The sequence below is a fragment of the Malus domestica genome, chromosome 13 (assembly GCF_042453785.1).
Source record: "Malus domestica chromosome 13, GDT2T_hap1".
NCBI classification, from domain to species: domain Eukaryota; kingdom Viridiplantae; phylum Streptophyta; class Magnoliopsida; order Rosales; family Rosaceae; genus Malus; species Malus domestica.
The window spans coordinates 4,910,853-4,924,876 of NC_091673.1; the positions used below are offsets into that span (position 1 = coordinate 4,910,853).

At 36.7% G+C, this 14,024-nt stretch overlaps 1 protein-coding gene and 1 long non-coding RNA gene across 2 annotated transcripts; both read left to right on the top strand.

The window, feature by feature from the left end:
• The first annotated feature begins 2,923 nt into the window (after window positions 1-2,923).
• LOC139190525 (uncharacterized) lies at window positions 2,924-5,511 on the top strand. The gene is made up of 2 exons (XR_011574787.1): window positions 2,924-4,692; window positions 5,061-5,511. It is a non-coding gene; the product is annotated as an uncharacterized lncRNA (long non-coding RNA).
• A 1,245-nt stretch (window positions 5,512-6,756) lies between these two features.
• On the top strand, window positions 6,757-9,284 carry LOC103451832 (peptidyl-prolyl cis-trans isomerase CYP23-like). Its single transcript, XM_008391260.4, has 7 exons — window positions 6,757-6,959; window positions 7,047-7,309; window positions 7,432-7,504; window positions 7,585-7,674; window positions 8,287-8,326; window positions 8,627-8,709; window positions 8,789-9,284. Exons 1-7 carry the CDS (start codon window positions 6,798-6,800, stop codon window positions 8,807-8,809), a joined length of 732 nt encoding a protein of 243 aa, XP_008389482.1. The 5' UTR covers window positions 6,757-6,797; the 3' UTR covers window positions 8,810-9,284.
• The last annotated feature ends 4,740 nt before the right edge of the window (window positions 9,285-14,024 follow it).

Below are 14,024 nucleotides of genomic sequence, written 5' to 3' on the forward strand. Positions count from 1 at the left end.
TAAGACATATCAATCCTATCGTTTATTGTACATGTGAAAATACATTATGTAACTTGTTAAAATTCATCGATAAAGACTAAAAATAAACATAGGAAACGCGGTGTAAACACGACCACGTGCAGACATCATGTTCAAGGATCTTAAGAAATTTAATTAACGAAAACAATTATTTTAAAATATTGCATGTCTATAGTCTAATCGACTAATCCAATAGGGTAAAGAAACAAACTTCAAAACCAAGCAACTCCACTATCTCTCTCTCTCTCTCTCTCTCTATCTCTTTCTCTCTCCTCCAACCCAAAAAAAAGATTCTGGCGTGCACTCGCAAATTTTATAATAAATAATTGTTAACAGTAATAATCCTCTTTCATGAACCGAGGCAGTCCCTTCTCCAACGGGGCCCGACCACGTGTCGGTCATTTGTGTAAAGACGTGTGGTCATGTGGAGCATTATTGGATGATGAGAAAGGTGTTTAATCACACTCACTGACTAATCGCAACTCGCACAAATATACACATTTCAAACTTCCAAGTGCTCTGCAGTCTGCACCCAACTTAACTTAATTACCAGATAATTAAGGTTAACGATGACGATGATGGTGATCAAGTCTCGTGTAGCTCATTGACTTGATTATTTTTTTGAACTAAGTTAGGTGAGACCGTAAAATCATGCAAAAATAAGTAGTGACGGATTTAGGATTCGAAATTTAAGTGGTTGTAATATTAAAGGTCTATGCTTTTTAGATAAAAATAGAGTGTGAAGTACGGCAAAAAAAAAATCAATTTATTCATTGAGGTATTTTTTCAAACACTTGACGAGTGATATTGAGAGAATTTGTTGAGTGTTGTTTATGCAACCTATCGAGATATGGCTAACAGAAACACTTCGTAGGTACAAAGGGACTAGTACAAAATATTCGGAGAGTCTACGAAAAAACTTCACATATATACTTTTTGAATTCCGGGTGGTTGCGAGACCATTTAAGTCCCAATGTGCATCCTCCTTTGAATACAAGAACACAAACGATATATTGTAGTTCATCGACAACATAATTCTTATCTATATCAGAAACGAAAGAAAATTTTGGCCCATAGATTAAGTAGCAGTTTGAAAGATTAACCTATTCGGGAAATCTTCGAATCTATGCTTATTTTCAACTCCTCGAAGCATTTTATTGCTTACTGTGCACTTCCTCATCTCTGGGTGCCTAGGTATCCACCTTAAGCCTTTCCTCGTTTGAACATCGCCCTTATCACGTGATATAGTGGGGAATGTCTCATTTGCGTGAAACAAATTTTTGGTGGTGATGTTTTGGAGTGAAAGAGAAGTGAAATTGTGGGGGGAGGTGGCTAACCCATGTGACATGTATGGTTGTATGCAAGACAATACAGCTTTGCTTGCATGTTAGTTTGGGTTTTATACGTCAAGGGCCCATTTCAACGACATCAATTTACACAAGGCTATAAAAGTGGTAAACTTTGTGTTTAATCTTCGCTCACAATTGGAAACAAATTCATTTAAGAAATGATTAATCCTCCCAATTTTGCTTTCACTTTTTGGGGAAATGTTTCATGTTTTTTTTGTTGGGAGTAGTAATGATTTAAAGTATTTATTTTACTATTTTGTACAAATTTTATCGCAAATAATTCATTAATTATCAACTACTTAATATCTAATTTTGACACGACATTAATTGTTTACGAGTAAAATCATTTCTAAACACGGTGAAAATAGACTTGTTGGGAGTAGTAATGATTTCAAATATTTATTTTCCTATTTTGTACAAATTGTATATCGCAAATAATACATAATTTATCAACTACTTAATATCTTGTTTTGACATGACATTCATTGTTTACGGGTAAAACCATTTCTAAACACGACGAAAATAGAAAGAAAACCTAACGGACAATCTTTTTTGTTTGTATTATATTTTTATTTTATTTTATTAAGACTGTATTTGAACTATTTTATGCATTTATGAGATCAAACGAACGTGCATTTGACACACTTCGGAGCTTAAGGAAATAAAAGTATATAATATGCTACCAGACTCCTAAAATGAGTACTCCAAAAAATAAAAACTTATTGTTTGTCAAAAGTACACAATTCTTCACTTTAGAATGTATTTGAATTGTTTTATGCCATTCATGAGATCAGTCTTTTCAAATGATCCATACCAAAACATATTAGGTCGTGTTTAACGATCTCGAATCATTAAAACATTATGCCTCCAACAAAACAAAAAAAATCCATACATCTAGCTGCGTATAAACATGCTTCGTACAAACATGCTCGCAATACATCACATAAAACGATGTAGATATGATGTGTGTGTGTGTGTGTATGCATACAAAGTCGTATGTAACTCCATCCAAACTTAATCATCACATGAACCCATGTATATATAGTATAAAGGTTGCAGATATAAAGTGTAGATGCTTTTAAAATTATTGAGAGATTTACAAGTTTGATGGGGGTCTATAAGACCTAATAAGTCAACAAATAAGCATAAAAAGCCAAGTGGAAAATGTCAGCACAAGAGACGTATTCCTCGTGCCCTCCCTCCCATTTCCGCATTAACGAATAATCTTTTTCAAAAAATATTGGAAAAAAATAGAGAGAAAATACATTTTTGTTAGGCAAACGTCATCTTCAAAACCCATCCTTTTCTTTTCTTCATTTTCTGATGGAAATGGAAATATACGCATAAATACGACACTTGTAGATGCAGCGTATGAGATTAGCTTTATGTCGTATTCACAGATAATAAAGGGAGGAACAAGAAACCCGTGAATTTCGCCAAACCAAAGCAACCGACTTTGATTAATAAAACACTCTGAAACCCTAAATACGCATGTAAAATGACTGCCTTCGTGACAGCGACTTGGGTCCATTCAGGCAATGGGAAAAGATCACACGCTGTGTAATGTATGAAAAAGAAGCTAAGAATCTTTGAGTTCTTTATCTGAACACAAGTTTGAAGTTTCTCTTCTTCCTTTTGCCTTTTACTTCTTAACAAAAGCCAAGAATTTAGATGCGTGTTCTCCGCCAATGAGAGAAAAAAACTTTAATGTTAGCGACTGGATCACGTCACTTATCGCCTGAACACATAAAATTACTCAATCTTTGGTGTGTTATATCTTATTATGCTCGTCTACGTTTGATCTCTACGTGCAACAACCCTAGAAACCATTCCATTATTTTTAATGATATGACCCGCTTGCTAGTGAGTAAAGTGGCCTCGCTTGTTAGCAATGATTTGATGTGGTCTCGCTTGTTGGAGATGACATTATGTGTGCCTAGTTTAGGTTCGTTGCGTCTGTTGTATTTGTGGCGGATCTAAACCTGTGCGCTTGTGCTGGTACCGATAGTGCTTGTGGTAGCCAATTAGCTAGAGGTTGATCTTTATGCTTGTTTGTGCTAATTATTTCCAGATTATTGAATTGGCCACTGAAGAATGTGTCCATGTGGTAACCTTGTATCTGTTCTTGTTTGTTAATGAAATCACTATCGCTTCTTGTCAAAAAATGGTATGACTCGAACATTTCTTATCAAATTAGTTTGTATCTATCTAAACAAAACATCATTTTCTCATATTACTTTATGAAGAAGTTGGGGGATTTCATTTTTTTTTTAATTTCAATATTTAATTGTTGAGTAGCGTCTCAAATCACCATCTTAATCTTGGATTGCTCGTCTAATAAATGGAGGACCATCATTCATCATCATGCATGTTAATCTATATATTATTTAAATTTGTGACATTGGCAAATGTTTTATTCCTTGATAGCTTATAATTTAATAGGCTAAATTGTTTGCGAATATTGCATGCATGTTCCAAAGAGCAATTGTCAATGAAAACCTACAAATTTAATAAGGTGGGGGAGATGGAAGATAAATTATTTGGTTGGTATCATCGTATATACGTGTCTTCTAATTAAGTTTATAACAATTATTTGTAATGTCTCGGAATCATATTTTGCATAAAACAAATAATTAATCAAAGAAGATAGATGATCAAGTGGGGTTGAGAGACAAACCATATGTTGCAATTACTTTTTTCTTTTAGCAATTTTCTACACGTACATGATGCCACGCCAACGCAAGCTAGTGGGAGAATTTTATGCTGATGATTAAGATGATTTCCAATTTAATTAATCACATAAAACGGTCTAGGGTTTATCTCAACTTGATGCATGTTTAAAGCTGAAGAGTTGGTGCGCACATGACAATTTTTTGTTCCTTGATCAAGTTGAAAGTCCTAACAATGTTATAACATGATCACTTGAACATACATTGTACGTTTTTTTATCGTAATGAATATCACACGTTTTCAAAACCAAAGTTCAAAAAAAAAAAAAGATACATATTTATTTTATACGCACGCTATATGAATTATGGAATACATTACATTATGAAGACCATGTCTTTGTTTGCTGGTTTGTTATTATTTTGTTGGTTTTGTTTCTTTCTAGCTAGTTTTGTACGATTAAATGGTGTTGTAAGTTGCCAAATTTTTACGTGAGATGGCATCCATATTCTCAGCGTCTTCTTCATTGTGCAGAAGTGGGGCATCTTCTGCAGTTTATTGTCATCACATGGTCCCGATGATCATCAACTTGTTATTGTTTTAGTTTGATGAGGTTTGAGTTTGTTGGATGCCCTAAAAACTAGGGTTAAATTTCTTGGTAAATACTTATGATATTAGTTTGATTTTCGTTGATTAGTGTAACCGTTTACACTATATATGAGGAGAAAAACTCAATAGTTTCGATATATTGCATGCAACAATTGTGCATGCATTACTTTTCTCGTCGCGCGAGAAGAGGTACAGACGTAGTCATTGCATACGACCATCATCTGCTAGAGTTTTCCGAAAGACAGCACATAAGCACATTAATTAGTACAACTCATGATAGATTGTTAGTTAGCTATTTTCAAGTCTATGCATTCAATATACACGCATCATTGTGGTTTTGAAGGGCTTGTTGTGTAACTAGCATTGGAAAATTGAGCAGACAATTCTGATTTTGTTTCCACCTCTTCTTTGCTGCAGATTCTGTGTATGCAGACATTGCGCAGAGAGAGAGTTGAACGCTTTTGTTTTCGAGTTTTCTTTTTCTTTTCCTTTGGATGCCAATGCTTGTCAAAGTTTACGACTTCTAGAGCATGCATAAGGTTGGCGCAATCTGAAAACCTTGATTGGATTGATACGAGAAACTGATGATTGGGGATTTGATAATTTTCAACAGAAGACCGGGCTGTAAGCACTGTGTCGTGGAGCCGAAATCATGATTACGAAGAAGAAGAAAAAGAGTGTTCATTGTATGTAAAAACCGGAATTCTATTATGTTCCGATGTACTGACTACTGAATATATCAACGCATGCTATAAAATTTCATATAAAAGCAAGAAAAATGCAAGAAAAAAATTTGCTCGGGAGATCAGTGCGTAAATAACAACACCATATAAACAGTAATTTTCTTTTACAATTTAATAAAATTAAACACTGTAGATCAAAATTGGGCTGGGCTAGAGTGCAAGAGGGACACTTGATATGTTTAGAAGATGGGAATCAAATTACTACTAGGTAGATAGAAGCATCAACGAATTATCAATGTCATTGACCAAAAACTGATTTTTGGGAAATGTGGATGGAATATTTAGCACATATGCTTAGGAAACAAATACCAAATTGATATGAGCCATTGAGAGAATGGGTGCAATTACAACTCACATCGAGTTCGATGGATACTACGAATTGAATAAAAGAATCTTGGGCGAAACTGTCACATAATTCAACCCCACTCGTTTAAGATGGGATCGCATTATGCCTGAAACGCCGGTTGAGGCAGTCTCACTCAAGACTTTTTCAAATCAAAGACCTTGCTCGATCCCCTTGAGGTTGTAAAGTTCATAGATGGCTACTCATCGTAATCCAATGTCCAAAGGAGAACTATTTGGTAGTCCACTGGGTGTTTGGTTTGGTGAACATGACTGCATTGGACGACGACGTTTCAATGTCATTACAGCCACTCGTGAAAAAGAGCACATATTAGCAAATAATCCCTTCCCATAGGTCATGGCGATACAATAATAATTGTAGCCTATGTGGACCGGATGACATTTCAACGTCATAGGCCTAGTTGGGCCCGTTTCTCACCTACAAAAAAAAAAGAAAAAAAAAGAAAAAAGGATGGTGCCTTGTTGATCCAAGATGCCGGTCATGGTTGCATTCTCAAAGAAGGAACTTATACGTCTGCATGGCATCTCCGTATCAGGTGAAACTAACATGAGCTCGGTTGAAACGCAAAATAAAAGTTTCATGCTTTTACCAGAATGGTTTAACTAGGCATGTTAGTCATGGTTTAACTAACATGAGCTTAGTTTCCTCCTTAAATGGTGTGTTATTAAGGCTCCTCTCCATATGAAAGCTCGAAAACATGTCGTTTTAGCTCAATAAGAGGACATTTCATACAATCAACATTGTCTCAACTCGACCCAGATATCAAATTAAACATAATTTTTGTGTAACTAGCTCCGCAAAGAACTCGTCATGAACTCCTCCATAATTTACAAATAAAAAAGATTGCAGCATCATTATTTTTGGAGTACTAACGACAGTTCCGTTACAAAACATCCGAAAACCATAACTTTGTACTGCTTACAAATTTATTGGGCCTCTAGTAGCATTTTTGGGTCAAGAGTTGGGCACGCAAAATTTGGGCCTCATAAAATACTCAAAGCCCTATAATGTTGAACCGAGCAGCGTGTTTTTGGTAGTTGACGCGAAATGCGTTGGACGGACGGCAGATTTGGTGGGAAAATGTTGAACCGCAAATCGGCACTGATCGGACTGATCAGTTGCTTTTACTTTCACTCCACATTTCTGACAAGTTTCGTCGCAGCTTCTTCTCCGGACCCGCTGCTCGGATCCGCCCGCGTCGTTTTTCAGGTAAAAAAATTAAATTTGAAAACGTAGTAGAAATTAATGTGAATTTTTGGGGACGAATTTGGATTTTGATCTTGTGTGATTTTACAGACCAACTATGGCGACATCGAATTCGGGTTCTACCCGACCGTCGCGCCGAAGACGGTGGAGCACATTTTCAAGCTGGTGCGTCTCGGCGGCTACAACACCAACCACATCTTTAGGGTTGAGAAAGGGTTCGTCGCCCAAGTGGCCGACGTGGCCAGCGGAAGGTCGGCTCCGATGAACGAGGAACAGCGGAGAGAGGCGGAGAAGACGGTTGTCGGAGAGTTCAGTGCCGTTAAGCATGTCAGGGGCATTCTTTCCATGGGAAGGTACAGTGAAGTCTCTATCTTTCTGATTTACTTGCTTAGAAGTTTGAAATTTTCGCATTTTCGTGTCTTTAATTGTAAATTACTATCTGGGTAATTGTTGTTTTTGCTAATTTTTTGTGTAGATATGACGATCCGAACAGCGCCGGATCCTCCTTCTCAATGCTGCTTGGAGATTCCCCTCATCTTGATGGGAAGGTAAGCTGACTACACTTTGATGACATTGTTGAATCGGGCATGATCATCGATAATGTGTTGACATAAGAAAACCTTTTCAGTATGCAATATTTGGGAAAGTTACCAAAGGTGATGAGACCTTGAGAGCGCTCGAGGAACTCCCTACACATCGGGAAGGGATTTTCGTAATGGTATGCTTATCCCTATGCTATTCGCTTATTTTCAATTTCGATAAGATCAATTCGTCAATCCTGTAAAGTTAGAATCATAGTTTTCCTGTGTTAGTTACGTAGGATAGTATCATAGAACAATATAGCTAGTTATTTTCACCCTTCTAAGATGTCTATAGATATTGCCATTACATTTGATGTGCAAATGTATTAATGGATTGGAGTCGAAACTAAATATTTTCGCTTTGCTAGGGAGCTTGACATCCAATTGGATGAGTTTCGTATAATTAAATTAAATTAAAATTCTTGTTATGTGGAGTCATATGGTTCTCTCTCTGGGGTATAAATGTTTTGTCATCATACTTGGACTGCTGTACTTTTACCCTATGCACCACAGGTAGTGTTATCTACCAGTGTCTCCGGCATTAGTATTTCCCCGTACATTATACTCATTGGTTGCATGTGGTAAAGTAGCCGTGCTTCTTACCACGGCCTATTAGTTATGCTTCAGTTACGCCTTTATCATATATGCTCTGGGTCACAACTCTTATATCCGTTTGATGGGAGAATCACTGCATTCTTGGCTCAGAAATGATTATTCTCTTTAATTCATTTTCTTATTTTTCCCTCCAGCCCACCGAGCGCATTACAATTCTGTCAACATACTACTATGGTGAGAATCAAGCACCCTTTGATTTATTCATTGCTTGTACTAGTTTCATATGTATTGACACTAGCTTTAACGACTGGATAAAGGAGCAGCGGTAGGTTTTTTGAAAAGTTTGAGGCCAAAGGCCGAACCGTGCACATCTCTGAAGTTCTCCGTTTCGTTACTTCTTTCCTTGTTGATACATGTCTGCCATGTGATGACGGGTCCAGTGTTTGTTGCATTGGAGATTTTAATGATCACATTTAAATCATTTAAATCGGTTTAGTTTACATTGTGTTTATGGCTTGATTGTGTTACTTTTAGACACCGAGATGGAGCATTGTGAACATGAGAGGTCTGTCATGAAGCAGAGGCTTGCTGCATCTGCTGTTGAAATCGAGAGACAGGTAAATAAGATTTACAACGAACATTATCTTTTCAAACATCCAAATGTAAACATGGACTTATCACGTGTCATATTTGTAGAGAATGAAATGTTTCCCATGACATAGCAAGCAAATATCAGAATGAAGAGATGCTGTGGTTGCTATCAATCTTCCAGATATCCGCTGTATGTTGTCAGAGAACAGTGTACAAAGGGTGAGGAAAGTTCAAAAAGATCCATTCGAGCAGATGGGAGACAATATTTGTGGTGTCAATCGAGTATCTGCCACTGAATACCTGACACTAAAGCTGTCTCTGTAAGTGAACATCGAAACCTGATGTTGTACTGGATGTCGATAATGGCTGACATGTTCGTTGAAACCACACACTTGATTCTTTATGTTAGCTGTGGAAGCAAATAATGGATTTATAGTGGCTTAGTGTTGGTAGTATTACTCTTCACTGTTGTTTGTATGGAAAGTACTTCCGGGTAACGAGAATGTAACTATGACGGTATCCCAAGTTCAAGTTACTCTTGATCTTGAGATGCCGCCTATAATGACATATGTTGCAAAGTATCGTACCGTACACAAGAAAACTCTAGACTTATAAAATAAGATTGAAATGTTGCTTGGCGCCTCGGAAGTTTGATCTTTACTCGAGAGGACGGTGAGAGTTGAACTCTTATTAGCCCGGTTTTTGCCACCAAATTGATGAGAAATTTGCAGCTTCGCGTAACAATCGGAAACATGTCAAATTCCTAACAAACCGGAAGTACCCTAGTGCTTTGAGGGCGTAAAATGTATGGAGGTAGATTGAGTGGAATCTGCGCACAACTTTCACCGTAACGACAAAAGCGAGACAGTAAGATTCAGTTGACGGTCGATTTGGGTCAAAACATGTCGCTGGCCTTGCAGACAAGGAGTCATGTGTTGCATGGTGAAATTTATCGAGCAACCTAATCTACCAGGAAGGCCGCAGATGGCCTACACCAACATGGGAATCGCAGTCAGTGGAGAGTCACATGTCTGAATCTGATCAGAGTAAGCAAACTGTTTGGTGACGAGGAAGATGGTAACCCACCCTCCCTCCCTTTGTCCTGGTCAATATACCAAAATCTCTCCCCCTCCCCCTCCCCCATGTGTTCTGCCACTGATGAAGCCGAAATCGGATTTCAATGCCGACTAATCAATAAGAGTTTAAGGACATGTTTACTTACCAGGAATAGTGATTGGGATCATTTTGATTATTGGGTTCCTTGTGTTACTAGAATATGGGTACGAGAATCGTTTCACTTTTTAAGTTCTCTAATTCATTATTTCTCTCATTTATGTTAAGTAAACATACTAAAAGGAGCGCACATAAGCAGAAAATTATACGAGTTCATTTGATTAATTTAGGCAAGTTGGCTACGATAGTAATGTCTCCGACATTGCATCCAAGTTCAAACCGTTTTCATTAATTAGACTATTTTAGAATGTTGTCCTACCAAAAAAAAATCGAGGATATGTCCAATTCGGTAGGAGCTGCATTCCAATCCATCTAGCAATTTTCAATTTAGAGTTGCAAACTTGCAATGGGTACACGTGGACAACACAAATTGGGTAACTTAGAGCATGTGTGGCCTTCCACTTTACACATGGAACAACCTACTATAATACCATGAAGAAAGTTAAGGTTCTTTCATAAACTCAATTGGCAATATGGGGAGTGGCCAATTATTTAGAAGCACACGGAAGGTCTCTTTTATCCGGGTGTGGGACTCACTCTCAACATGTGTGTCCAAATCAACGGACTCAAGCAGGCTTGACATTAGGGGAGATGGAAGTCTTATGATGTTTCAGAAGCTTGAATGTCTTCAAGTGATGGAAGACAAACATACCCACATGGATTTAAAACGCCAACACAGAACAAAGTCGTCTACGTGAATTAATTTATGGCATCAATCTTCTTTAACCCCATATGTGATTAATTGCATCTTTTGGTTGGTAATTCACTCGACCCATCACATGGAACAACGAACGTTTTTTTTAATTTGTTTGGGGTGTTCCACGTGAATCCAATTTCATCCCAAGCTCCACCTAAAGTTGATTGGAGACAAAACAGAAAAACGACTAAACTCTTAAAATGTTAGGACCCAAAATCCCACGTTGGAACAACAGCCTGTGTCGGGATAGTTTGTTTACGAGCTGGTTTTGTAAGGTAAGTTGTAGTACCATTCAGCTCGTATCAATTGGTATCAGAGCAGGGCCGCCTACAAGAGAGAAAAAGGATTACCATTAATGTCGACAAAGTGGGCCGATGAGAATTTTTTTTTCCTTTTTTTTTTCTTTAAAAAGAGAACCAATTGGTGGCTTCATCATGGTAGTACAATCTTTGGAGGGCCGAAGAGGCTCATAGAGACATTTCAATCTCCTATGGTCATTATCGTGTGATTCACTAGCATCAAGAATCGAACTCAAAACGTACCGTTTGAAATACGAATCTGAAATTCATCCAAACCACTTGGCCACAAGAATTAGTCGGCTGTTATATTGGCAATGCCACGTTCCTATTTAGGTTTGCCAAGTTCATTCACGGCATTTGAAATAATTGTCACGTGACTAGGTTTTGGCATCATCTGTTTGAAAAAAAAAGAAAAAGAAATTATTTCCACAACTATGTAATCGCAGAAGCCCGTTCAGATTGGTTGGTATACGTTTTGGCATTTCCAGGCCCCATTTTGAAAGGGTGTATTCAATTAAGAATTTGAAATATTTTAATAAATTTATAAATTCATAAATTTTTATGAAGTTTGACTGATTTGTAGAGATTCCATGTAAAATTTTGATTCAATTCACTCGAAATCTCATGGAGATATGTAAGATTTGTGGATGCTTAAAATACACTACAAAATCTCTCCAATTCCCTCTAATTCCTCAACTTTTCCAAATTCTTTAAATTATAATTCTAATTGAATACACCTGGAATGTTATAAATTTCTTTAAAATTCTAACTAAATACACCTAGATTTCTAAGGATTTTAATAAACTATCTTTAAATCCTAATTGAATTTCAGATAATCACTTAAAATCCAGATTGAATACATCTGGATTCATTAAAAGAATTAAAATCCCTCAAAATCCCAATTGAATACTTGGTTCAAAATAATTCAATGGAGTTACGGGTGAAAGCCCGAATGCAAACGCTGGTCATCGCAGTTTATTTGTATTGTTTGGGCATGTTTATATAGAAAACACTTTTGTTTACTGAAAAAATAAAATGAAACAACACTTTATACCAACAGTGAATCTTTGGTAGAAGCGTCATATGAGGTCTATAAAGGCCGAGGAAGAAGTTGCTATGTTGTCACAAATAGGATCAAATTAACAGAAAAAACAGGAGAACTTGTGAGTGTTTCTGTCCTGTTGAAGTTTTTTCCCATGTCCGGGATGTGGGTACCATGTGTTTTCTCTCATAATAACAAGTTTTCAAACAATTTTTCATTTTATCTTTTAATTTTTTTTTGTGATAAATGATAATGTTATTAGGTTAAATTGTCGGTGAAGATCGAACTTGCACCAAAATACATAGATATTATTACTTTCTACTGCTGCACTAAACCGCCGTCTACCTTTATTGTTATTTAATTAGTGCATTATGCATATGCGAAAAATAAAAATAATTGTTTGAAATTCGAAAGGTGTAGAAGCCACAGGAGGCGCATGTGGTCAGTTAAATTTGGCTGCTCTCAACTTCTTCACATGCACGCGCATGCCTTAGTTTTTTTTTCTCTGGTTGTGACCCTTTGATTGATTGTTACCTTCTCTTCTCGTGCAAGTTAAAAGTTAAAAATAAAAATAGGGTAAATTATATAGTAACTATTCAGGTTTGAGGTCTATTATAACCCAATATAATATCTTTAAAACATTTTATTTTCAGACCTCACGTACTATTTTATTTCAAAATAATACCTCTGTTAGATTTGTCATTCATTGATCTGTTAAGCATTGACGTGACTGCCACGTGGTTGTCAAATATGTGACACGTGGCAAAATAATAATTTTTTAATTAAAAAAAACCTAAATCTTCTAAATTATAAAAAAAAAAGAAAAAAAAAGCTGAAAACTTATCCCCCCTCCTCCTCCTCTCTTCTCCCCGCAACCCCCAAACCTAGAAACCTTATCCCCCATCGTCCTCCTATCTTCTCCCCCATCTTCATCTTCTTCCCCCTGCAACCTAGGAAAAAAAAAAAAAACCCTTCAGTTCGTCTTTCCCCATCATTTCCCCCTCTCTTCTCCCACATCTTCATCTTCTTCCCCCAACCCCCTACCTGCAACCCAGAAAAAATAAAAAAAAAAACCCAGATCTCGTTTACGCGTCATTGTCGGGTTCGTGAGGTGGGAGGAATGGATGTGGATTTAGGGAGTGGGGGGGGGGGGTGTGTGTGTAGAGGAGGGAAAAGGGTGGGTGAGTGCGAGGGCAGGTGCGGAGGGAGGGATGTAGGTTTCTGGGTGAGGTGGGTTGTGAGGGAGAGAGGGGCTCCGCAGGGGGGAGGTGGGTCATGGGGGAGGAAGGGTCTTAGGGGGGTGGGGTTCTTTCTGGGTTTCTGGTTTTGGGGGTTCATAGGGGTGGGGATTTTCTTTCAGCTTTTGATTTTTTTTTTCTTTTTCTCTGGTTTGGGGATTGTGGGGGAGGGAGGGTTTTAGGGGGGGGGGGGGTGGGTTCTTTCTGGGTTTTTGGTTTGGGGGGTTCACGGGAGTGGGGGTTTTCTTTCGGCTTTTGATTTTTTTTTATTTTTAAGAAGATTCAGGTTTTAAAAAAAATGAAGAAATTAGGTTCTCATCCTTACTTTTGCTTTATCAAGGTACTTGGTATTAATAACACATTAATTATTTCAATAATAAAATATTTTTTATTTCTAAATATATTCATTTAATGTTAAAAATGTTACAAGTAGTATATTTATATTTATGGTTAAATTTTTTATCATATATTTTTATTTTTATTTTTAGTTTGTACCCATTTTTAATTTGTACCAATTTTCTTTTTAGTTTTAATTTGTACCCATATATTAATTTCTTTTTATGCCCGTATTTTTTAAAGTTTTATTTGTATTTGTACCCATTTTTTTTTTGCTAAATGTACCCATGCTAATTATATGTACCCATTCATGTAATTTTTTCAAATTTTTAATCTTAAAATGTACTTATTCTTAAATATACCAATTTGTTATATGTAAAATGTACCATTTTATAATATATATATAATCTATTCAATTTTTTTTCTAATCAATTTTTAAACTTATATGGGTACATTCTTTTTTCTTTGATTTGAGAATGTATCCATGTTAAGTTTA